Source organism: Musa acuminata, chromosome BXJ2-11 (assembly GCF_036884655.1).
Source record: "Musa acuminata AAA Group cultivar baxijiao chromosome BXJ2-11, Cavendish_Baxijiao_AAA, whole genome shotgun sequence".
NCBI classification, from domain to species: domain Eukaryota; kingdom Viridiplantae; phylum Streptophyta; class Magnoliopsida; order Zingiberales; family Musaceae; genus Musa; species Musa acuminata.
The window spans coordinates 27,865,423-27,887,868 of NC_088348.1; the positions used below are offsets into that span (position 1 = coordinate 27,865,423).

The window sequence follows — 22,446 nt, forward strand, 5'->3', positions numbered from 1 at the left end:
GAAGTATCCAAAAGTATAAGGCTTGACTTGTAGCAAAAGGATATTCACAGCAACAAGGTATTGATTTTGATGATACTTTTTCTCCAGTTGCTAGATTCGAAACCGTGAGAACTTTCTTGACTTTAGTTCACTTGAGTTGGCATGTTTATCAATTTAATATGAAATCTATATTTTTAAATAAATATTTATACGAAGAGGTTTTTATTACTCAATCTAAAGGTTTTTTGGTTAAAGGACATAAAAGGAAATGTCTATAAGCTAAAGAAAGCTCTTTATGGGTTTAAAGAAGCTCAAGGGTATGACACAGTAAAACTGATTATTATTTTAATCAAAATAAATTTAAGATGAGTAATAATGAACCTACTCTTTATCTAAAGAATGGAGATGAACATAATATTCTAATGGTTTATGTTTATGTTGATGATATTATATATATGGGTTCATCTAACTCTTTTGTAGCAAAATTTAAAAAGTGTATGATGAATAAGTTTAAAACGTCAGATCTAGATTTACTACATTATTTTCTTGGGTTGGAAGTGAAACAAGGATCAGATAAAATTTTTATTTCATATAGAAAGTATGCAATGGATCTACTCAAAAAATCTAATATGATTAATTGTAAAGTTACAATAATATCCGTAAATATATTTGAGAAATTGAAACTTAAAGATAGTATATGTTTGACAAATGCAAAATACTATCGAAGTTTAGTTGAAAGTTTGATTTATCTAACTCATACTCGACTGGATATTACCTTCTCTGTTCGTGTAGTATCCAGGTTTATGCATAGCCCAAGCAAAAATTATTTTAAAGCTGTTAAAAGAATTCTGCATTATATTAGTGAAACTACAGATTATGATATTTGGTATTCTCATAATTTTAAATGTAAATTATTTGGTTTCACTTATAATGATTGGGCAGGAGCTTTAGATAATAGAAAGAGTACTTTATGTAATATTTTTAGCCTTGGATCATGATTTATATCTTGGAGTTCAAAAAAGCAAGTAATAACTACGTTATCGATATCGGAAGCAAAATATATAGTCACAACATCAGCAACTTGTCAAGCAATATGGCTTAGAAAACTTCTAGAAGATATTCATTAAGAACAAAAAAAAAACAACCGAAATATTTTGTGACAACAAAGTCACAATTGCAATGATGAAGAATCCAATATTTCATGGAAGAACGAAGCATATAGAGATACACTATCATTTCATCTGGGATCTTGTAGCAAATAGAGTCACAGCAATAAAGTATTATGGAACAGATGAACAAGTTGTGGATATCCTCACCAAGTCGCTTTCAGTTCAAAAGTATATTTATTTCATGTCGCAAATCGGTGTTTGTAACTATGAATCAAGAGGGAGGGTTAAGAATTGATTCATAGTAATTATCTAGGTAGTTACCATGTTCTAAGTAGTGACCAATGATCTAGAAATTATGAAAAAGTTCCTACACCTAACTCAATCATGGGCGATATGATGGAGTGATATAGTTACCTCTAGGTTCTATAAATAGGATTATAGTTCATGAAATAAGATAGTGTGTACTTGAGAATATCTGGTAAGTGTTCAATGTCTTTCCTTTTGTTTAAATACTACATCAATTTTATTGATCGAAAGAATTCTTTTTAATTACATAATAATATAATATTTGTATCATTTCCATGTTTCTCCATCCCCAAAGTATTGATCAGGTTAAGGAGATCATGGCACGAGCTTAATAAGATAAGAATCGGCATTCTTCACTTCATGGCATGTCACACTGGTATAAACGTAGCGCATACGCGTTCTCTCGGTCACACATGCCTCACCCTGTCATCGATCATCCTCTGCAAAGCACAACTCACACTTCACACCACACTGTCCTTTTTAACCTCCACTCATCTCTCCCCACCTTGGCTTACAACTCCTGCTCCTCAGTCCTCTCTGTGGAGCCACCTTCTCACTCCGGTCCCCAGCAGCACATGATCATTTATGCTCACTCCTCACATCAGGCAGCACCAGGCCAATCAATATATAAGTAGTGCTCCTGCTGCCTAGAGGAGGAGAGGGATAAGATCTGAAGAGGGTAAGGGAGGAAGAAGACTATCATGGAGCTTTTCCCGGCACACCCTGACCTATCTCTGCAAATTAGTCCTCCCAACAGTAAGCCCACAGCAAGCTGGAGTAGAACTGCTGATGGGAATCTTGGCTTAGGATTTTGCAGGAGAGCCATAGACTCCTCACACAAAAGCACCACCTCAGACTCCGCCGCCGCCAAGCAAGCCCACCAACTCCACTTCCAACAGCGCAATCCGTTCCTTCACGAAGGATATCGTCGGGATCTTAGTCCGATAATGCCCATAAGAGGGGTTCCGGTGTACCACCGCCCTCCTGCCTTCCACTTCGGCCTTCGAAACCGGCAGCACCAGCCACATCCATGTGACTCGACGTCGCCGTCGAGGTCGACACCGAGACTCCTGCCGCGGTTCCCTGCGAAGCGAAGCACGAGGGCGCCGAGGATGCGGTGGACGACCACGCTCCATGCCCGCTTCGTCCATGCTGTGGAGCTGCTGGGAGGCCATGAGAGTGAGGAGATGTGTACCTCTTGTTTCTCTTCACATGTTTCGATCGCGAGTACTGACCGATGACTCTGGTGAACCTGTTTGGATGTTAGGGGCGACGCCGAAGTCGGTTCTTGAGCTCATGGACGTCAAGGATCTCACCTTGGCTCATGTGAAGTCTCACTTACAGGTACCGAGCGACCGTAGTATATGCTGCTGCTTTGGCTTGCGGTTGCTTCTTTTCCATGAAGTATTTAATATGGCCTAAATAATATCATATGTATGAGAGAGAAAGAGGCCATGTTTTGATGAAGCTTTTATGTTTGTGTGTGTATGATGGTAGATGTATCGAACGGTGAAGACCAGTGATAGACAAGCAGCTTCTCCTGGTACTGCAGCTTCAATGTCTTTCGGTTTGCTTCTTATTTGGGTCATTGCAATGCATCAGGTTAAAGGTCATGTTTTCCCCTCTCTTAGGGCAAGCTGAGTTCATAGAGTTTTCTGATGACAACTTGCTCGAGATCCAGGGACCCGGAGCTTCTACTCAGCAAGGAAGGTCTAATGGAGATAGAGGCACCAATGATCATGGCTCCTGGAGCAATTCTGCCAGGTGTAGAATATGCATCAATATATTTATTTCTGCTCAATTCTTTTCTAGCAAAAGCTAATTTTTTTTCTTGATAGATTTATTTTTATAGTCAGAGAATGCTAATCTTCATATCAAAGAAGAGAAATGAATGCTTCATATACATATATTGTGACGTTTGTTCCTCCTATTTTGAGAGTTATATGTCATCTTCCTCTCTAGAAAATTGAATTGTCTTTCTTCTAGCAAAGCCTGCCAGATATAATAATCTTTACTTTCTGACATGAAACTACACTGAAAAGAAAAGAAAAATAATAGGATGGATGAGTGGTACTATGTACTTTTAAAAGTAATCTTTGTTAAATGCCACTAGGCTGATATGATAAAAGAAATCATGATGATCTATCTATCTACTTTAGGCAGGCAAAGTCATCTGCATTATCAATCTTCATCCAAGTGCTAAAAAACAGCAGCAAAGATCATAGCATAGCTTTGTTCCCCCCATGATCGTGCAATGATCTCAAAAGTACTTTAAGAACTAGAGAGTCTACTCGATTACCGTCTCATCCAAAAAACATGATCTCTCTTTTTCGATGAGGTCCTCGCAATCTTAGTGTAGAAGTTAAGCCTTTTGAGACTTCATTGCACTTTGTCCTAATGGGTAACGGGCACCACATGGGAACTGCTCATCACCTTTAATTCAATGTGTAAAACTGATAAAGGAAGCAATTCACAAGAAGCAAATAGAGAAAGACAAAGTACTTCTTCTTCTTCTTCTTCTTCTTCAAGTATGCTCTTATCTTGCAATGGGCTTTCGCTAATGCACTATATTTTCTCTTTTTCGCATGCAGCAAAGGAGACTGCTTCCCTGATAAGCCCGGTGGTGATTCCACCAAATGGACCAAAAACTCAACTGAGGTGACCACCTTCTTCATGTTATAGATGAACTCACCAAAAGATTTCATGTAGTGTTTTGCTGTGCAGGATATGCAATCAAAAAGGTTGGAAATGATACCCAACCTGAACTCATCGAGCTTCTCGGAGACCAAAATGATAAAGCTCAATCTTGAGTTTACCTTGGGAACGCCACATTCCATCTAGTCTTCTCATCCAGCACATTGTATTATCAGAAGTGATGTGAGGGGGAGAGAGGGAGAGAGAGAGAGAGAGAGAACTTATGAAAGCTGAAAGAGATTGCATGTCAGATGGCTCTACTGATACAAGTCATTAAGACCAAGAAGAAGAGTCTCTTTTAGTCCTGCCATAAAAGCAGGAAAGGATCGGGTTTCTTCGTTCGATTGCATGTGCACGAGGTTGCTTTTGTAGTGTCCCAATAAAGTGAAAGGTGAAGCGCGATGTTATGATCCAAATGCTGACAGGAGATGTGTTTATGGAATAGAAACTCATTTTGATGTTCCATCACTCCTTCTTCCGTGGTTGTGTTACTACAAAGAACCAGTCACAATACGTTATATTAAGATTCTGAAATTATTTGGAATTGTGATCTAATTGGAGTCTTACGCTACATCTTATTTCATCCATAATCTACTGCATGCTGACAAACCTGCATGTCGCGGAACGAGACGACGCCGTCAGATCCTGTCCGCTGCAGGAGCGTATCAGATCGGATGTCTACGCCTTGCATGCGTCTCTCTCTCTCTCTCTCTCTCTCTCGTATATAGCCTCAGCCTTCTACAGCTTTACAAGTTTAGCTGAGCCTCATACACACGTCTACGTGACCTTTTGGACATTTTCCTCACTCCGAGATACTTATCACTACTCTTAATGGGGCCCATTCAAGCATGTTCTTTTATTAGTCAAAATGATAAAAGGCATCAAAAAGAGGAAGGAGAGAGAAAAAAGAATGCGTACCCACTGATTTGTAATGTCGTGTGTTTGTTTGTCTCTCTCTCTCTCTCTCTCTCTCTCTCTCTCTCTCTCTCTCTCCCTCTCCTGTAATGTCTTGGAAGCAGATAGGTACAAGACTGGCATATATTGGGAGACAGGGTTTATTTTACGAGTATATTTCTCTTGCAAATAGTGACACTTTTGGAAGAGAGTGAGGTGACAGGCATGCTTTCTTGATTAGCTCGGCCTTGTTGATCAACCCTTCCTACTTCAGCCGCAGCAAATATCTCCCATGATGATTGGAGAAAGGAAGCCTTCTGCTGTGATGGAAGATAGCGATAGATCTAGTGGGAGTTGACAGCCAGAAGAGAAAGGAAATTAATCTTCCGCTGCGATGGAAGAAAGCAGCGGTAGGTTTAGCGGTTGTTGACAAGCAGCAGGTCACAGAATCTAAATCGTTTGTGTTAAATGCATGAATTGGATGAGAATTTGAAGGTTACCTGCGGTGTCTCGTACGCACATGTAGTAGATTCTGATCGATTGGTTGCAGAAGGCGCCAGTAAAATGCTGATTCTCTGCCTCTCTCAGTCCCACTTCCTGTGAGAGTAATAAGGTGAAGCTCAAAACGGTGCCTTCTTGGACATCGTCCTCTCTCTCTCTCTCTCTCTCTCTTGCGCGCGCGATAATTGGTTCCAAGAGGCGGTAGCAGCGCTGCATCCTCGTTCGTACGAGTCTCGCCATGCGAGAATTAAGGGGAAGCTCAAGACGGTGTCATCTTGCACAACGTCCTCTCTGCAGCAGCACCACAAACCGATAACAAGAAAAGATGCATGCTCTCTGTTTCAGATCTGTCACCCCTAATCAGTGCGTCGCACCTGCACCTGCACCAATAAGTAACTCCTACCTGCAAAGATGACACTTCGATGTGAGCTTTTATGCGTATCACGAGAACCGAGGAAGAGAGAGAAGGGTAGTAACCAAGAAAGATGAGAGAAGAGAAGCGAAGAGAGAGAGAGAGAGTGTGTGTGTGTGTGTTTTGTGGGGGGCAAAGTAAATGATAAGGCACTCGATTGCTTTATGATTGGCAGATGCAGGGGGCAGGCAGGCGTGGGCGGGCAGTCGTGCCATCACATCGGCGAGCAGGGGATGACAGGTAGCTCGGGCTTCTGATCCTGCGATAGCGACCCGACCACGCCCTCCCCTGTGTCCTCGCCCGCCCGGCTTTCAAGGGCCTGTCGCACGAATACATGCACGTACACTACCTTCTTTCCTCCTCTACAGGCTAATCTTGAATTAAGTACGACAGCTACCGGTAGAGGGAATTGATTCACGCAGATGAGAGTCGTTTGTTGGTTTGCAACTGCGAGGAAATTGATCCTGATGTGACCATACGGCGGTTCTGCGCTCACAGAAGTATGAAGCACAGGTCAAAGTAGTAGTAATAGACAATAGAAATGTAGATAGTCTTTGGAACAAGTTCATCTGGCTAACCTGTGGGATTTTAAGAGAAGCATTTCTGTCATTATCATCATAATGGTCCATGTGAAAATAATTTCAGATAGGAACAAATATCATGCATGCATAAATGTGCATAAGAAACAATGTCAATAATAAATCATCATACGCGGTTGATTACACTGAAAAAAACACGGGCCAACCTGATGCAGCCCATTTACTTTATTGGTCATTTTACTGGCTCATCGCTTCCCAATTTCTTTACTAGAGGATTAATCGAGTTGGCCCCAAAGAAGTTTGATTAGTGTCATCATAATAAAAATAAAAATAAAAATCCATTTTTTAAAATTTCGATCATTGGGAAAATAAATACAACTTCTGAAGAACCCTCCCTAGCTGAGCTTTCAAGTAACAATCATATTTTAATAGGCCACAAAAGACTCCCAACTTTACAATTGCACTAGCAAAACTGGGCAAAGAGCAAATCATATGGTGTAAAAGAAACAAAAGACATGATGATCACGCAGCAGTTGCTGGTTTTCTACATGGATCAGGCTCCAATTATTAAAGCACAAAAACCACCAAACTTACTTCAGGCATGACTTCGGCAAGAGAAAGCAAAAGACAGTCCCCCAATCCCAAAGAGATGTTTCCACCGTGTCAAGAGTTGTTTCGCAGGCTTCCAGACGAGGGTTCTGGTGGCTCATGTCTAGCCATGGGTGGTAACTGCAAAATAAGGGCAAAGCGCAAGGACCATTACGACATGTTCCGGGCTCGCTCTTTCATTAGCTTTCATAACTACAAACAAACAGAAATATAAGTAAAATGACATTGAACAACTTTTGTATGACTGTGAGATGCGAAAATTATGATAAGGGAGCATATAGAAAGTGTAGATGCTCGATGCGTGCAACTGTTGTTGGAGAGAGATCGACAGACAGCTGCTGTTTTTCTATTTTTTGGAACTATATGTCCTCTGTATATATAAACACAAGAAAATAGAAGAACTTGAAATAACACGAGCATGAGTTTTCTTACAATAAAAGATCAAACAGTTTAGTGGAAGGAAAGTAAGCTGTGATTTGCTCATTGTGCTATACAGCTTATTAAATGACACGGTGAAAGAACAAGACATGTATGTACAATTCTATAGAAAATTATAATATGTATAATGGAGCTTGGCCGATACAACCCGACACTATAGACTATCACAGACAAATATGTAAACAAGATGTTTGAAATAATGTTTGTATATGTCCGTATCTCTCGATTTATTCATGCTTTGCACAGCATATTGAGGGTTGCTAGTAGACTTGATAATCTCATTTTGGTTAACTTTTGTGATTGTTTCAATCTTCTAAAAGGAGGTTGTGTGTAGTCATCGCACAAAGATAAAACTGTCTAGAAACAAACCATCCAAATGATCATTTTGGGAGTTTTCAAACTTCGTAAAGTAGTATGAAATGTCAGTTAGCACAGCATTCAGGAGCTACCCGAGTGACATATAATTAGATGAGCCTCTGAAATAGTGTTTAGGGCTGGTTCGCTATCTTATTCCTCAGCAAGACCATTTAGAGCTTGTAAAGTTTATGTTTATGTTTATAATTTGTATTACTTATCAAGTATTTGTTGAAATGACTGCCTATGGGATCCTGAATTAAATGCTTTCTCCGATCCCTCTTCTTTTTTGCAGGTACTTAAGGGATCATAAGAGGTTTCAGAAAGGTTAACCCTTTACAAACGGACACACATGGGTGCCACATTACCTAGGCAAAACCAACTAAGTCCGTGAGAAGACGAGCTCATATAACGTCCCAAATTATGGACATCTACAAGTTAGGAAACTGATAATTAGAATTTTTCAAAACCTTGAGTTCAAAGGAATTAAACTAAGCCAAAAACTTGAGTTCAATCATCAATTCACAATGAAGGCATGGCTGCCAAGTGAGGGTATTCGTACGGCAAGACTTGACATCACATAAAGTTTGTTCCACTGAGACATTGGCTTCACTCGTTAATGCCCCTCTATAAAAGAACTAATGGTTACCATAAAGAATAAGGTGCCATATGCATAAACATACAAAGGAAAAGCAAAGACGCGAGAGATAGTCCTAGTAATTATGATTACAAAAAGCACTATGAGGAATCCAAAGACTTGTGTTCATCATCAAGAACTAGGACTAGATGGTTATGAAAAGGTTAATATTAAATAAAACAAAAACAGCAAACGGAAACTTGGAATTTAAAGTGGTTCAATGATTTACATAACCTACTCTATTTACAGAGTGCCGTAAACTAAAAAAATCAAATCTGACACAGCAATCTGTTAGCATTTGCAGCATTTGTTAAATATAAAAGAAATCTGACCTTGTGTTGCAGCCTCATTATTGTCGAAACCAACAATTTGTCCCCAATGATCTGCCTTAACTTTTTAATTAGGTCAATTCGGTTTATTTTTCTCTTCTGGTAAAAAAAGAAAAAGAAATGATTATTCAGGAACCTAGACTAGGTCAAGCAGAAAACAACACTTTTCAGTAGGGCGTTTAGACCTTGAAGTCATTATAATGAGTGTGAACCAAGTCCATGTCTTCAGTAGACACCTTAGTTGAGATTGCTGCAAATAACATTGAGAAGGGCATCAATGGTGAGGTTGGAATTCTTGGTGCTGCTCTAGACACTGGAACCTGAGATTGATTTGTGCAGCCCAGATTTGGCTGAAAAGTCTTCTCCTACAGTACAAAAGAAAATAACAATTATAGTAACAGGCAGACATAATACTGAAAGCAAACGGAAAAAAAAAAGATCAATTAGATGCGGAGAAAAGATAGCTGCACTAGCTAAAATGCAATAGATCACTCAAAATCGAATTTATAAATAATTAACTAGACTTTCTGGTTATTCAAACTCGGATGCAGTGGAAAAAAAGATCATTTAGATGCAGAGAAAAGATGGTTGCACTAGCTAATATTGTTGTACAGAACACAGGATCAGAACAGAAGTATATATTGAGAGAGATACTAACTCTCTTTCGCAATCCAACCATAAAGCCCACCTTACAGATAAATGTAAATACTTTTGAAGCATGAATATGAATATTACTAAATCTTGAAAAACAAAATTCATCATGGCATGGATAAGGTGATCAAAATATTTGACACAATAATATATGTAACAACAGCTGACATTTTTCTACAGTTTTCAAACAGTATTTATATCTCATGATACATAACAAGCAAACGATCAAAATTCCTAACCTACTATTCAGAAAATAGTAGTGACAGATAGAGAGAAGATAGCAAAAGCTTAATAATATGGTTTTTTTTAAACTCATGAATCATAATTTGATGCTTAACAAAAATCACACATAGATAATCTATCTGATCTTATATTCATTTCTACAGTAAAAATTATAGAAAACAAATTCTCCTAAGTAGTATCTATTAGATATCAAATTATGTATCATAAAAATATCTGACAGTTTTATAATTATTAGAAAACATATATTTCAATGAAATATCGAACATGCATTCAAATGTACCCTTTACATTGAACATGTAACCAATACAGATACTGTAAGCATTCTAAGTATGTTATGTGATCAAATAAAGAAACTATTCATGGAACAACTGATTTTTCACAACTCAAGCCTTATTCCTGGTGCAGCATTCCAATGAAATATGTTGGGGTAGGAATCTGCAAATTGTAAGACACACCTGTAATAAGCTGTGAGGTGAATTAAAATTTGTGAGGGCAGATACATTGCATGTACTTTCTTTCCCAAGCAAACATTCTGCAGTCACATTAGTATGCAAGTATTTCAGAAATTCCATCCATAATTGTAAAAAAATAATCCACAGAAATTCTCTAAGTAATAACATCAAATGCATTACCTTCAACTTTGGAGGTTGCTTGAAAAGTCACTGTGAATTCTGCATATATATAGGTATACAAATTCACATCCCAAATAATATAATGCTTTGGCTTATGAAGATCATCTACACCAGTGTCAAAGTTTTCATTACTAGGCTGACACTGATTTGATCCAGGGTGAATGAGTTCCACATTTCCCATTATAATGCGGCACAACATCAGGTATATGATACCATTTTCATCAACATCACAATATCTAGCACTGTAGACAGCATATGCAAGTGAGTCATTGTTCTACACAATTCATTATTAAAAAAAATCTAAGAGAAGTAAATAACAGGTGCACCTGGAGATCCAGATGAGAAATTGTTGGCAGCCTTTATGAAAGAAAAATTAATGTCTTCCTGAAGGTGCACAAACATGACAAATATAATATCAAAATGAAACCTCACCAGATATTGGAGCAATTTGCGGGTGTGAGATGAATGCCATTGCCATAAAGACGTTCATGAAAAGGTGGTTTCAGAACCCCATGCATCATCATCTCTTCCACAGCATCCTTGGTTGAAGTAAGCCATGCATAGCGGACATTTGCATTGCCACGTGCCTTTTTAGTGGTTTCAACCCACTCTTGGAAAATGTTATACCGAACTAGTCCTACATCATTTCTCAAAGGAGTCCTATGGATTCCAACTATATTTTTTGGATCAATGAACTTGCCCAGACCTTGAAGTAACATATTCTGCACAGCTCTATTAACATGATGACCACCAGCAGGTGCTTGACAAGCTCCAAAGGCAGGAATATTTAGAGGCAAAACAGAACCTGGGTCATTTTCTCCAACTACTTCGTTGACTTCAGCATAAGTATTTTGGTCACTGGTAGAATTTTCTTCACTCTTAACCCTCTTGAGATTAGGTATAAACCCATTGTCAGCTCCAGAACTTGAACTTTTAGCTGCACTGTTGGAAATCTTAAATTGTGCAGTGACTTCATGTGTACCATTTGGTTCAGGACTCATGTAAGCCCGTATTTCTTTGTTGGAATGATAGCATCTATTTAATGCATACTGGTGGGAGTGTAATTCTGGAAAGAAGGATTTGCCATGGTCATCAATCCAAGCTACTGGCTTAACCAAACCTGTTTGCAAAATCACACAAACCATGTGAATGAAGTCCAACAAAAAATGTTGATTCTGATAACCTGCTTCAGTAATTCCTTTCTTTGACCGAAAATCATCCTGAACCAAATGGACAATATTTTCCGGAAAATCTTCCCATTGATCATTCTCATAAAATGGCACACGGTGTGGCAACCCACTTTTTCTGAAGTTGCGATAATTCTTGACAATATGGTCCCCTGGATAGCAGATTAGGCCAGTTTTACAGCTCATTCCTGTGTAGACCTTTAAAGAAGATTGGACTGCAGTATGTGGATGTGCTACCAGACCATGGCTATCATTTGTCACATATACAGCAGAATCTCTCTTCCTTTTGAGATCACACTTTTCGCCTTTATCCAACACCTTTACATTCTTCTGTTCCATTTTACTCACAAAAAAAACTGTAAACCACCAACTAATTCATTCTGATGTATTTCTCTTCACAAAGGCTGCCTACTAATTTACAATAATGTACGACTTTGCATTGGTGTATAGCCAGAAAAACTTATGATAGGGAAGTCAGTGAATATGTTTACCCTGCAACAGTATCCAATAGTCTCTTAAGTTCAAAAAAGACATCAAAGCTACAACAACCAGATTAGACCAAACAAATCAAGAAAAGAAAAAATATGATGACTTTCATTTATACATGAAAGTAAAAGGGCTTAATATAATTGGTGATGGCAGAGAAGCATTTAGTTCACATAAGAGCACAAAATGACAAAAAAGGAAAGTACAAAAGGAACAGTCTATGACCTACTATAAACAGTGGAACAAGAAGGCCTCAAGTTAACATGTTAGTGGAGAACAAGCAACTTGGTATTGTGATTTCTTGACATTGCAACTCGATATGGAAGAAGATTAGACCTATGAATATACCTGTAAATCATTTTTTGATCAGGATGTCACATCCTGATAACATGATACCGCATCATTGATTTTTTTTCTTTTGTTTGCATGAACGGACAGCAAACATCACAGGTACAAGAAAACAACAGAGACAAAAACTCCGACATATGACCTCAGAATTGCAAGCAGGCAATCAAGGATCATGCATATCAAATTCAGAAGACAATTGACTCTCTTGGTCAACATGCATCATGGCCACAAAAATTCAGGAGACCTCAAAATTACAAACAGGCAATCAAGGATCATGTAAGTCACGTTCACAAGACAATTGACTCTCTTGGTCAACATGCACCATGACCACACGTCATCCACCATGAAACGTCGCTAGATCACTTAACTCCGGAAGAAGTCCAGCAAGATCATAACTCTTCTTGGCGAATCGACGAACCATAACCCTAATCGATAACCAATTAAACGCAAAAGAGGACCCCGAACGAACCCATCCATCTCCAGAACTATAGAAAACACCATGAATTAAGCCGAAAAGAACATCGATCGGATTCGATAACCCATCCGGCAAACAAAGTTAAATCCCATAACATACAAAATTAAACCTCAGGCACGGGAGAAGAGAGGAGATCGAGAGGGGGAGACAAGGATCGATACCTCGACAAGTAAAGGTAGAGGCTCAGGTGATACATCTCAGGAAGAAGGCCTCTCGCCCTCTCTCTCATTCGATCTCTGTGGTCGGGATTCGGGAAGGCGGTTTCCGTTCTCTCTCGATCCGGAAGAATGTGGAGTAGAGCGAGGGAGAAGTACACAAACCGTAGGACCGTCGACGGTCCTCCCACGCTTTCTTGCGCCAAGAGGAAACCACGCGACCCGGCGTAGGTACATCGATCCGACGGGTCAGCGATGGCTTTAAAAGGTAGAATCTACTTGATCAAACTTTGACCGTTGATTGATCGATATTTTGAACGATGCAGGGATTGGGTCCCGGGTAAATAAGCGTGGACCGACTTGTGTGACGCTCCAGTAACGAACACGTGTTGGGGTAGTGTTGACGCATAGGAAGCAGGGGATGCGTAAATGGTTTAGGTGGTGGGGCCACGTTCTGACGGCGCATACGTGATCCAATTCCAATTCCACTTTTAATACGATAGACTTGTCTACTTTTGTAAGTGTGACAGACATGGCATGTAATACATATCCGTAACCATTTACTTGGAATGCTAACACCGACACGTGTCTCCATCATTCACCTTCGTCTGTTCTTCGGGAGCCGTTTACAACCGACTCCATCAACGGGACGGCCCATCGGACGGCTGATGACCGCAAGCCGCGGTTGATCCAACGGTCGAGATCTCCTGCTGCCACACAAACACCAGTACTCACGTCGACGGATCTTGACACGAACAAACAAACAAACCTACCTTATTCGTCCACCCGTCCTCCGGCATTTCCGACGCTATAGTGGGTCCTCTATGGCCCCGCACTTTCTACCCACTCCCAGCACCCGTAGGAAGAGGGTTGAAGAATATTGATCTTAAAGGCAATCGGGAATTTGAAGGGAACACGAGACAGAACGAAACGAAGGAATCGACGAAACAGAGTAAAATAGAAGAGCAGCAGCGAGGACTTCCAACTCGGAGGCGGCGGGAAGGAAGCGTCGGAAGAAAGGGGCGACGGCGACGACCCACCCTCCCCTTTCCTAGGTGCTCCTCGTCCGTTACCCCTCAATCCACATTGCCGCTATATTTCGAGGTAATTGTGACCCCTCCCCCGTCTCATCTGTTTGGTCATTCGATTTGAAGCCGCGAACATTGTGATCGCTCGGTCCGATATTTGATTTACTGATGGTGAAGACCGGATTCTTTAGGTATTTCATGTTGATCGATCTCTCCTGCGTTGTGTACGATTTTGCTGGCTCGAAACCCGTACGGGTTCCTCGGTGGTACTATCCGTGTAATCACCGAGATATTTTCTTCCTTGAATTTCCATGTTAGAATTCTGTTTTATATAGTTTAGCTATTTCTCTGATTGAGCGATCTAATATAATTAGGGAGAGATTAATTGATGATTAATTTTAAATTTCCATGATTGTGTAAATGGATTAGGAATTAATCTAATTAATTAATCTGAAATTATTTTTTATTTACCTCCTTTTGGAGATTCCTCCTTTTGCTCACAACCACTCTACTTGTTTTTCACCTGTTGACTGACAGTGGGAGGTAACGACAAGAATATCGGATAGTTACTCTTTCTTTCTTTAAATTCAAGATTACGATTTATATTTTCTGTGAATTTTAAGGATTCAAAGTTTTAATTTTTCATGTTGCATGACAATGTTTATTCATTTAGTTTAGATTGGAAATTTAAATTAATAAAATTTGGATATTTAAATTAATTAATTAATTTTAATATCATGATGCATTAATTTTAATGTTATTTTAATTAAAGTTTCGAATCATGATTAGTAAAGATTAATAAAAAATTATAAAATTCATCATATTATCTTAAATCAAATTATTGTAAGGTTGATTTATTCATTTAGTAGCATGTCGTTTCATTTCATCTAGCATGTTGATTGAACTATTTAATAAATTTTATGATGTTTATTGTTCAATCACTTTCATGTCTTATATTAAATTAAGTTTATTAGTTTTAATTTATTTAATAATATTATTTTAAAAAATAATTGAAATCATATTGGAATTTAGTTAAACTTGACTTGAAGCTTGTGGCATGAAAGGTATTCTAAATGAAATCGAGAGGTATGTATCTTAAATTTAATTTATTATTATTTAAATTTAAATTTTGATATTAATTTTTATATAATAATGATATATGATTATATTTTTATATTTATAAATTGATGATGTCACACAGAGAAAACAACCTAGATTTTGGAGAGAAAAGACATTATGAGGAATAAAGTTAATATCATTAGTAAAAGTTTATCATTTGGATCAAGATGACACTTGGCAACGAGAAGAGGAAGTGAGATTTTTTTTTAAAGATAAACTTAAATTGAGGGACCAAATTTCTCAAGGGGAGAAATATAATTGCTGAAATATTTTCTTTCTTTTGTTAAAATAAAATTTTCTTTGTTAGATTTTTGCTTTATATAGTTTATATATTTCCTTAATTGAGCAATTTAACTAAAAATAGAATAATCAATTATGGAATTTTGTTTTAATGATTATGTAAACAGATTAAGAATATAATTAATTAATTAAATTGAAAATATTTTTATTACTTTCTTTTGAGCCCTCGCTCTTCTCCCTATTTAAAGACAACCACTATCCTTGTTTCTCATCAGTCGGTTCGCAGCGTGAAGGAACAAAGAGAAGATCGTCTTGCTAAAGTGAGAGGTAGGTTGTCTACCTTTTTTTTTTTTAATTAAAGATTCTGATTTATATGTTCTATAAATTTTAGAAATTAAAAGTGTTTAATCTTTATGTTTTTTGACAACATATATTCAATTAGTTTAAATTCAAATTTTAATTAATGAAATTTGAGTGTTAAATTTATTATTTTTTTAAGGTCATGATGCATAAATTTCATTGTTATTTTAATTGGTTTAAGCCTTGAATCATGATTAGTAAAGATTAATTAATGAATTTCATGAAATTCATGCCATTTTATCTTAAATTTAATTATTTTAAGGTTGATTTATTAATTTAGCAGCATGTTGATTCTTTTTAATTTAGCTTGTCTTTTGAGCTATTTAATGAATTTTTACGATGTTTATTGTTTGATCACTTTTACGGTCTTGTATTAAATTAAGTTGATTAATTTAACTATCTAATAATATTATTTGAAAAATTAAAATTTAGATTGGAATTAGGCAAAATGGGTCCGAATTGGGTCTGGCCCAATTAAGACCACAGTTACATGCGCTTGAACAGACCCGACGTGCTAGTTTGACATGGTTGGAGCCTCTGATGCGATTTGACCTGACCCAATAGCCTAGTTTGACTGTCCAGTTCCAACCTTCAGCTTGGTCCAACCTAGATAGCCCAACTTGGTCCATCCCATATCGAGTGGGCTACGTTATAGGCCCACATGTAGCTTGTCCCCACGGCCTAACGCGTCGCCTTCCTATGTCGTGCGAGCACAACCACCGCACATGCTTTGCACGAGACGTCGAGGGTTTCAATGGCCCGATCCACCTCGACCTAGTCTAGTAAGTTAGAATGGAGCACATGATCGGGCTTCCAATTTTGGGCTATATTGTGGGCCACATGGGCCCAACGTATGTAGGCCATGGGTTGGTCGGCTCAAGGCCCATTTGTAGCATAAAGTTGATCGAATCTATTCAATTTTGATCGTTTATTGATTGGAGGTGATTTCAAATTAGTCATGTGTGCGTCAAAAGTTGGTTTAGGTAAATTGGACATACTAAAGTCCATTTAGACTGCTTTATGGTGATTTGAGACCAATTTTAGGTGATTGATGTGTTGTTGGTTCAATTGGGTTCTAGTGGAAACCATGGTTCAAGTCAATTATGGGTTGTCATAGGTTTGATGTTTTATAAATGATTAATGATATTTGAAGATTTATCTGACTTTATAGTTTTAATAAATTACTGAAAATTCTAACTGAAAATCGACATATGGTCAAGTGGCTAATGTGATGTATAAGATTGGCTCATGAGGAAGTTATTTCCATTTGTAGATTAGTGGGTCGTCAGAGTGGTGGAATGGGCTAAAAGGCGAAAACCATGATATCAATCATTACACAATGCCTTCCTCCAAACCCTAGATCCTGTTTCCATTTCCATCTTTGGCTAGGGTTAGTTGTTTAGGCTATGTCAGGGCGTTTGTTTCTCATGAAGTTCTAATTATGTTGTTGCAATGCCCTTCGAAATAGGGAACACACTGTATAATAATGGCAGCACCTGTCAAATTTGTCAGCCTGCCTTTTGTTCTTGTCCCTCCGTTCCTTTATGGGTTGTTGCACAATACATGTTCGTAGCTTTGTATCTTAAAATTTTCTAATGACTTCAATCTTGCCCTTACAAGACGTTTTTTGCCCTAAGCAAGGTGGGAAGCTTTTTTTTTTTCTCAACTATTCAATAAGCGCTTTTAATTGATACGCCCATCAAAATCCCAGTATTTGGTCACTCCTGTAACTTCTTGAGATTCAAGAATGCAAACCTTGAGTTGTTTTATTTAACTTTTGTTAAAATTATAGATTTTGGTTTCTGCTTTGCAGTTGAGATTGGAGTGCAAAAATGAGCGACAATCTGATGGATAAAGTCAGTGCCTTTGGTGAGCGTCTGAAGATCGGTAGGGCCGAGGTGAGCCGGAAGATGAAAGATCGCATGAGCTCTATGAGCTTTAAGATGAAGGAGCTCTTTCATAGTCAGAACCAACCAGAGAAGATTGTGGAGGAGGCCACATCAGAGAACTTAGATGGTCCTGATTGGTCTGCCAACCTCATGATCTGCGACATGGTCAACGGCGACAATTATAATGGTATTGAGTTCATCCGTGGCATCAAAAAACGAATCATGTTAAAGAATCCTAGGGTCCAGTATCTTGCCTTGGTCCTTCTCGAAACCTGTGTGAAAAATTGCGACATGGCTTTCTCTGTGGTTGCTGCGGAGCGGATCCTTGATGAGATGGTGAAGCTGATTGCCAATCCTCAGACTGTTGTGAATAACAGGAACAAGGCACTTGTTATGATTGAAGCATGGGGAGAGTCTGGGGACGAACTCGGGTACTTACCAGTCTACGAGGAAACCTACAAGGTATTAAATAGTTAATTCCTTCCAGAAACATTTTCAATAGTGTTATAGTAAGCACTGCATACTTCAGCAGTTAACAGTTGGTGGCAAATATGAAAACTTGGTTCCACTAAAAATTCTAAAGGCATTTGGCTCCCTTCTGTTTTCTAAAAGTATTGTGTGGCAGTCGTTTTTGGTGCCTGCGGAGCAGAAGAATTTTCTAGTGCCATTTCATTTATTATAACTGTAGTTCTTAAAGGGCACCATGTGCATTTCCCATCCAGGGTCTAATGCAGATCATGGTTTTATGGACCATAATCTGACTTGGGGCCACTGTCAAGCTTCTAAATTTTATTCATGACTTGTCATCGGCACAGTTATTGTCAGAAGATAATAGATTTCATTTTCATCATTGATGTCATTCGCTGTGAGCAAGAAGTGGCACCTTTGCAGTGTTGCAACTATGATATAAAATTATAATTTACCAAGTATTTATTGTAATATAAGCTGTCTTTGAGGAAAAAAGGGCGGTCTAGTGCACAAGGCCCCTGTCCATGTTTGGATATGGGAGGGGTCAAAATACCCAGCCTTACACTTGCAAAGAAAAAGGTTGTTTCATGACTCAATCTCTGGACACATTAACTTTATTATAATATAAGCTGCCTTTGCTGTGTTTAAATTTTCATTCGTGCAACTTGTTAGAACTTAGAAGTACTTGTTTTTCATGGAAAATACCCAAATTTATTATGCTTTAGTTAGACTAGCAGAAACAATCTCTATGCATGCTATCCTATTCTTTTTTATCTCAAATAATTTAGTTTTATGTTCTCCTGTTCTATCAAGTGTCTAGATTGTTTTTAGATATCTCCTCGAGTTCTTCACCACACCATGAGCAAATAGATCTGATACGGCTTTGTCTAGATACGATATATGATTATAAGTGATACGGCTTTGTCTACATGTCAGATTGAGTGGCTGCGTATTCCTAATGATTTTTTTCCCTTGTAGAGCTTAAAATCTAGAGGTATTCGTTTCCCAGGACGAGATAATGAAAGCTTAGCTCCAATATTTACACCACCGCATTCAGTTTCGGAGACTGAAGCATCTAATAGTGTAGCTCCGCAGACTTACGATGTTCCTATGGGAAATTTTACTGCTGAGCAGATAAAGGAAGCATTTGATGTGGCTCGAAACAGTGTCGAACTTTTGTCAACAGTTCTATCATCATCACCTCATCAAGAAGTCTTACAGGTGATGTACTTTGATCCTCTTAAAAATTGATATCTTTTTACCTTTTGTCTAACAAAGAAGGTTGTTCAGGTAATAGTATCTTGATTTCACGTATTGTTGTTCACTTGTTCATCTATATGGCATATTGTCTTTTGGTTCTGTATGCCTTATCAAGTGGCAAAGCCGTGTTGTCCTGGACCTGTTGTTTCTCACCTATTAATTTATGAAGCATGTCAAAGCATCTGTGCGGTTCAATCTACTGAATGGTCTAAAAATGATTTGGGTTTATCTTTTTCTGTATGTTTGAATTAGCAACTTGGTTGTATTACTGGCATGTTGTATTTTAGAATGCATTATTACTGAGTCCTTGAATAGGTAATAGCATTACTGGGACTACATATTGAATGGAATAACTGATGCAACATATGTAGCCAACTCAATTTATGATGACCGAGTATATATTTATGTGATCCATATCCTTACAATCTGAAGTAAAAGCAAGATATTTATCACTATCTACCTCAGCTCTATGATTGTTCAAAGTTTACTAAATTTCTGCTGACTGTTGGTAACTGTCTTGTCTCTCTGCTTCCAACCTTTCCAAAAAAAGGGACTATGTGCTATCATATTGTAGTCCTTTTTTGAGAACTTTGAGTTTGCATGATAAGGATCTTAACCACAATATAGTAGGCCTTTTCATCCAATAATGGCTCAAACGCCATGGACCCTTCAAAGCATGTTGCTTAAACCCTCAAATGTTCTTGCAAAGTGCTATTTAGCAGGGTAATTGCAACAATGAATTGTATGTGGATGTCTCTTGCAAGGGCTAATATTCTGGACTGTGTTTCTGTTTCTTCTTTTTTTTTTCCTTCTCACCTTCCTTGTATCTCATGATGATAGAGCTATTCTATGCATTTTTATCCAGAACTCAAGTTATTGATTCACACCTGAGATTACCCTAGTGTTCTCATACTTGCTTATGCTACTACAAATAATAGAAATTAAAAAAAAGTCTAGATGGAACTATGTACCATGAATTAGTTTGTTGTACCAGATCAGAGAAATGGTTGAATGGCAACGTTGAACTAATAAGCTGATCTCTTACGATCCCAAGTATGTGCAATATTTGAATGTGTACTAGTGCTTAGTGGCTGTTCATATTTACCTTCTTGATAACAGAGATCATGAGAGTCTGTTTTGAGTGAAACTGTTTGAACTTGAAGTGCCCATAAAAGGACTCGTGCTTAAGTGATCCATCTTGTCAGTCTTACATTATTTTCATTTGATTTCTGCTCCATTTTCATAGTGTATTTCCATATTAGGTTTGTTCCTTTGTACATGGACCATCTTGTACTATTCTAGCTTCAGCTATGCATCCATTCGCCTGGAACGGACCTTGAGCATCCTAATCTGGAATTGAACTGATCAAACAAGTCAATTTGAGAGAAAAACTATTTTTTGTAGGGCTTGGAAAAATAATGGATTTTATTGGCCAACGTTACAGATTGACTTGATTAGGCTCACACAAAATTCAGAAATTTTGCTGTCTACCTAAACATGGAGTTGACACGAAAAATGCATGTATTCATTGGGTTACCATCTACATGAATCATTGGGTTATCATCTCCACATATACACAAATTTGTTTGTTCTTCTTGTTTTCATGCCTTGTGTAACTGGCTTAAACTTGTCTAAACAGTTCATTTTTCTTCAACTAACTGAAATTTTTCTTAAGAAAGTATGTCAATTGTATTTGACTTTTCCTTTACTCTTGAGCTCCTAACAGGCACCCCCTTACACTCTCTTGTGATGTTAACCACCTTAATTGCTAATGTTATCACACTTCCATGTTAATGTGTTTACATGTATGTTTACTTTTAAAATGTAAGCACACTAGCATGTTGATTGACAAGTCTAACAAGGACAGCACATCTCCAGTTGGTTTATGCTCATCTTTTCCATTGGATTTGTGCTCAATTTTTGTCCATTGATCATCAATTTAACAACTCTGCTTGCATTAAATAAATTCAAAGTTGATTATTCTCTTTATATTCAATGTAGAAAAACATGATCAGTGTCAAACAGTTGTAGTCTATTTGACCATTGTTTCTTTCTGATGCATTGAGAATTGAACTTATGTACGAACAAGTTCCTGCATCTGCATACATTTCGGTTTGGCTTTCAGGGCATATTGGCCATGTAGTTTACTTGCTCGATCGCTAATATTCTCTCTATGGGCAGGATGACTTGTCAAATACTCTGTTCCAACAATGCCGACAAAGTCAGTACACCATCCAGAGTATTATCGAGGCAGCAGATGATGACGAAGCTGTACTCTTTGAGGCCTTAAATGTGAATGATGAGCTCCAAAGGGTCCTCTCCAAGTACGAAGAGCTGAAGAAGCCTCCTGAAGTGCCGTCTGAACCAGCACCTAATACGATACCAGTTGTTGTGGAACCTGAAGAATCTCCTCGAGCTGGCAGAGAAGATGCTCTCATCAGAAAACCTGCAGGTTCCAGAACCAAGCCAGATAGATATGAGACATATGACGACATCCTAAATGATCTCGATAAGATGATTTTTGGTACAGAAAAAGGTAGCACATCCAAGAACCAGAAGCCAAAGAAGCAGCAGCAACAGAGTGATGATCACACGTCCTTCTAATTGTTACCCTTCTCTTTATAGGCAAATTGTGGTGCTGATCGTGGTGTATGCTCTTCCTCTACTTGTCATTTTAGGAGGCAAAACATGCTCCAGTTTGAACTGGATTTCCTTTTTTTTTCATTGAAGAAAGTTTCTGAATCTGAACAGAGAAACTTTCTCATTTTTTTATGTAAATAAGGACATATTCCTTGTGAATGCCAGTTGGGGCCAATTTGAAGCTAGCAAATAACCAATAGATTTAAATCTATCTTGGGGTTAATAAAGACTATCCATATTTACATTCTTGTTCATGTTACATGATATTATGTATACCAATTGTTACAATGTGAGGATCAAACTTGTTTATTCTTTTATGGAATCGATCACATCCGGGTTCAGATTTAGGGTTATTTTGGAAGAAGTTAGAGCGGTCTTCTACTAATAATTGTCACATAATGATGCACGATGACATGGACATAATTGTCGTGATCCAAGATAATATTTAATAAATTAATTCAATT

The 22,446-nt window shown here is 38.0% G+C and overlaps 3 protein-coding genes across 10 annotated transcripts; 2 read left to right on the forward strand and 1 right to left on the reverse strand.

The window, feature by feature from the left end:
- Positions 1–2,042: 2,042 nt before the first annotated feature.
- LOC135626598 (probable transcription factor KAN2) lies at positions 2,043–4,553 on the forward strand. Of its 2 annotated transcripts, none has more exons than XM_065132024.1 (6): positions 2,043–2,573; positions 2,662–2,738; positions 2,892–2,937; positions 3,026–3,158; positions 3,986–4,052; positions 4,104–4,553. In XM_065132024.1, exons 1-6 carry the CDS (start codon positions 2,096–2,098, stop codon positions 4,233–4,235), a joined length of 933 nt encoding a protein of 310 aa, XP_064988096.1. In that variant the 5' UTR covers positions 2,043–2,095; the 3' UTR covers positions 4,236–4,553. The 2 variants fall into 2 exon arrangements, with proteins under 2 accessions (XP_064988096.1, XP_064988097.1); XM_065132025.1 differs by having other exon boundaries at positions 2,044–2,573; positions 4,119–4,553.
- Positions 4,554–4,989: 436 nt separating this feature from the next.
- On the reverse strand, positions 4,990–13,196 carry LOC103971751 (inactive poly [ADP-ribose] polymerase RCD1). 5 transcript variants are annotated; one of them, XR_010492573.1, is made up of 10 exons: positions 12,985–13,196; positions 10,760–12,006; positions 10,328–10,569; positions 10,151–10,227; positions 8,987–9,166; positions 8,805–8,900; positions 7,029–7,163; positions 6,049–6,381; positions 5,483–5,886; positions 4,990–5,371 (listed from the first exon to the last, which is right to left on the reverse strand). XR_010492573.1 is itself a non-coding variant. In XM_009385858.3 (7 exons), exons 2-7 carry the CDS (start codon positions 11,851–11,853, stop codon positions 7,098–7,100), a joined length of 1,755 nt encoding a protein of 584 aa, XP_009384133.2. In that variant the 5' UTR covers positions 11,854–12,006; positions 12,985–13,196; the 3' UTR covers positions 6,795–7,097. The 5 variants fall into 5 exon arrangements, 2 of the variants coding, with proteins under 2 accessions (XP_009384133.2, XP_018675605.2); XR_010492574.1 differs by having other exon boundaries at positions 4,990–5,326; positions 5,483–6,381; XR_010492572.1 differs by having other exon boundaries at positions 5,483–6,381.
- A 740-nt stretch (positions 13,197–13,936) lies between these two features.
- LOC135584040 (TOM1-like protein 1) lies at positions 13,937–22,191 on the forward strand. 3 transcript variants are annotated; one of them, XM_065133386.1, is made up of 5 exons: positions 13,937–14,082; positions 15,641–15,692; positions 17,539–18,076; positions 19,061–19,303; positions 21,524–22,191. In XM_065133386.1, exons 3-5 carry the CDS (start codon positions 17,558–17,560, stop codon positions 21,944–21,946), a joined length of 1,185 nt encoding a protein of 394 aa, XP_064989458.1. In that variant the 5' UTR covers positions 13,937–14,082; positions 15,641–15,692; positions 17,539–17,557; the 3' UTR covers positions 21,947–22,191. The 3 variants fall into 3 exon arrangements, with proteins under 3 accessions (XP_064989458.1, XP_064989459.1, XP_064989457.1); XM_065133387.1 differs by lacking the exons at positions 13,937–14,082; positions 15,641–15,692 and adding an exon at positions 16,992–17,115; XM_065133385.1 differs by lacking the exons at positions 13,937–14,082; positions 15,641–15,692 and adding an exon at positions 17,016–17,366.
- Positions 22,192–22,446: the final 255 nt, after the last annotated feature.